The sequence below is a fragment of the Suricata suricatta genome, chromosome 8 (genome assembly GCF_006229205.1).
Source record: "Suricata suricatta isolate VVHF042 chromosome 8, meerkat_22Aug2017_6uvM2_HiC, whole genome shotgun sequence".
NCBI lineage: Eukaryota > Metazoa > Chordata > Mammalia > Carnivora > Herpestidae > Suricata > Suricata suricatta.
In genome coordinates, this window is record NC_043707.1 from 123,904,223 (window position 1) to 123,905,222 (window position 1,000).

The following is a 1,000-nucleotide window of genomic DNA, read 5'->3' on the forward strand; positions in this document are numbered from 1 at the left end:
GGGACGCCGCCCCCGGCGGTCGGGCGGACGGGGGCCTGGGGGCTCGACGCGGCGGGACGGAGGGCGAGCGCTCACCTTGACGAAGAGCTCGATGACGGGCTCTTTGTCCTCCTCCTTCAGCCCGTTCAGTGGCATCGACAACGCCATGGCCGGCTCGGCTGCGCTCCGCGGACGGCGGCGGCGGCGGCTGCTCCGGCTCCCGAGCTACTCCGACTGAGGGTTCCCGCCGCGCTGCGCTGCGCCTCCCTGGACAGTCCCGGCGTCGAGCTCGCCTGAGCCTCGGCTGCCAGCACCGCCCCACGCCCCGCGAGCGACTCAGAAGCCGCCCCAGCCCGAGCTGCTTCTAGCTGCGGGGCGGGGAGGGGGCGGGGCCTTTCCGGGGGCGGGGCCAAAGCCGGGCGCCTCTGGACTCTGGAGGAACGAGCGGCTGGAGCTCGTGGGTGTGGCCTGGGGCTGGCGCGGTAAAGCAGCTCAGGCTCGGCCAGTAGGTGGGCGGGACTCCGAGCCCCGCCTCCCGAGGGGGCGGGAGGGAAATTCCCCTGGGGCCGGAGCCTGACACCGCCTCCCGCCGCAGCGCGGGCGCGTCCACGCAGCTGCTGCTGGCGCTCTGCCGGGTGACCTCACGCCATCGGCTGGCCTGGAGAGGCGAGGAGGCGCCTCCCGCTCTGTCCCGGGCTGCAGCCCACTGGACTCGCAGCCCTTTCCCCCTTTCCCGCAGCGGCCACCTCTCCAACTCCTTCGGTTAGGCGGAGTTGCCTTCCGGAGGGACAACTTTTCGGAAAGTTTTCATCTCCTTAGAAACTCCCCCTTTTTTTTTTTCCTCCTCTGACTCTTCCTTTTTCCTTTGACTCTCCTGTCACTTCTATCTTGGGACTCAGCATATTGGCAAATATTTATGAGGCCGTCGTGTGTTCCAGGCCCCCGGTGGTAAACAGTAGGGACAAGATCCCTCTCCTTTAGAACCTACAGTCTTAAACTGCAACCCCAGTGCCTGAAGGCT

General features: G+C 67.5%; 1 protein-coding gene across 1 annotated transcript in view; it reads right to left on the reverse strand.

Moving 5' to 3' along the window:
• The window catches only part of CLIC4 (chloride intracellular channel 4), a 65,261-nt gene extending 64,932 nt beyond the window's left edge, over window positions 1-329 (reverse strand). Inside the window, exon 1 of the mRNA XM_029946943.1 lies at window positions 76-329. Within this exon, the coding sequence (XP_029802803.1) occupies window positions 76-147 (72 nt within the window). The 5' untranslated portion in view covers window positions 148-329. The remainder of the gene's footprint in view (window positions 1-75) is intronic.
• Between the last annotated feature and the right edge of the window lie 671 nt (window positions 330-1,000).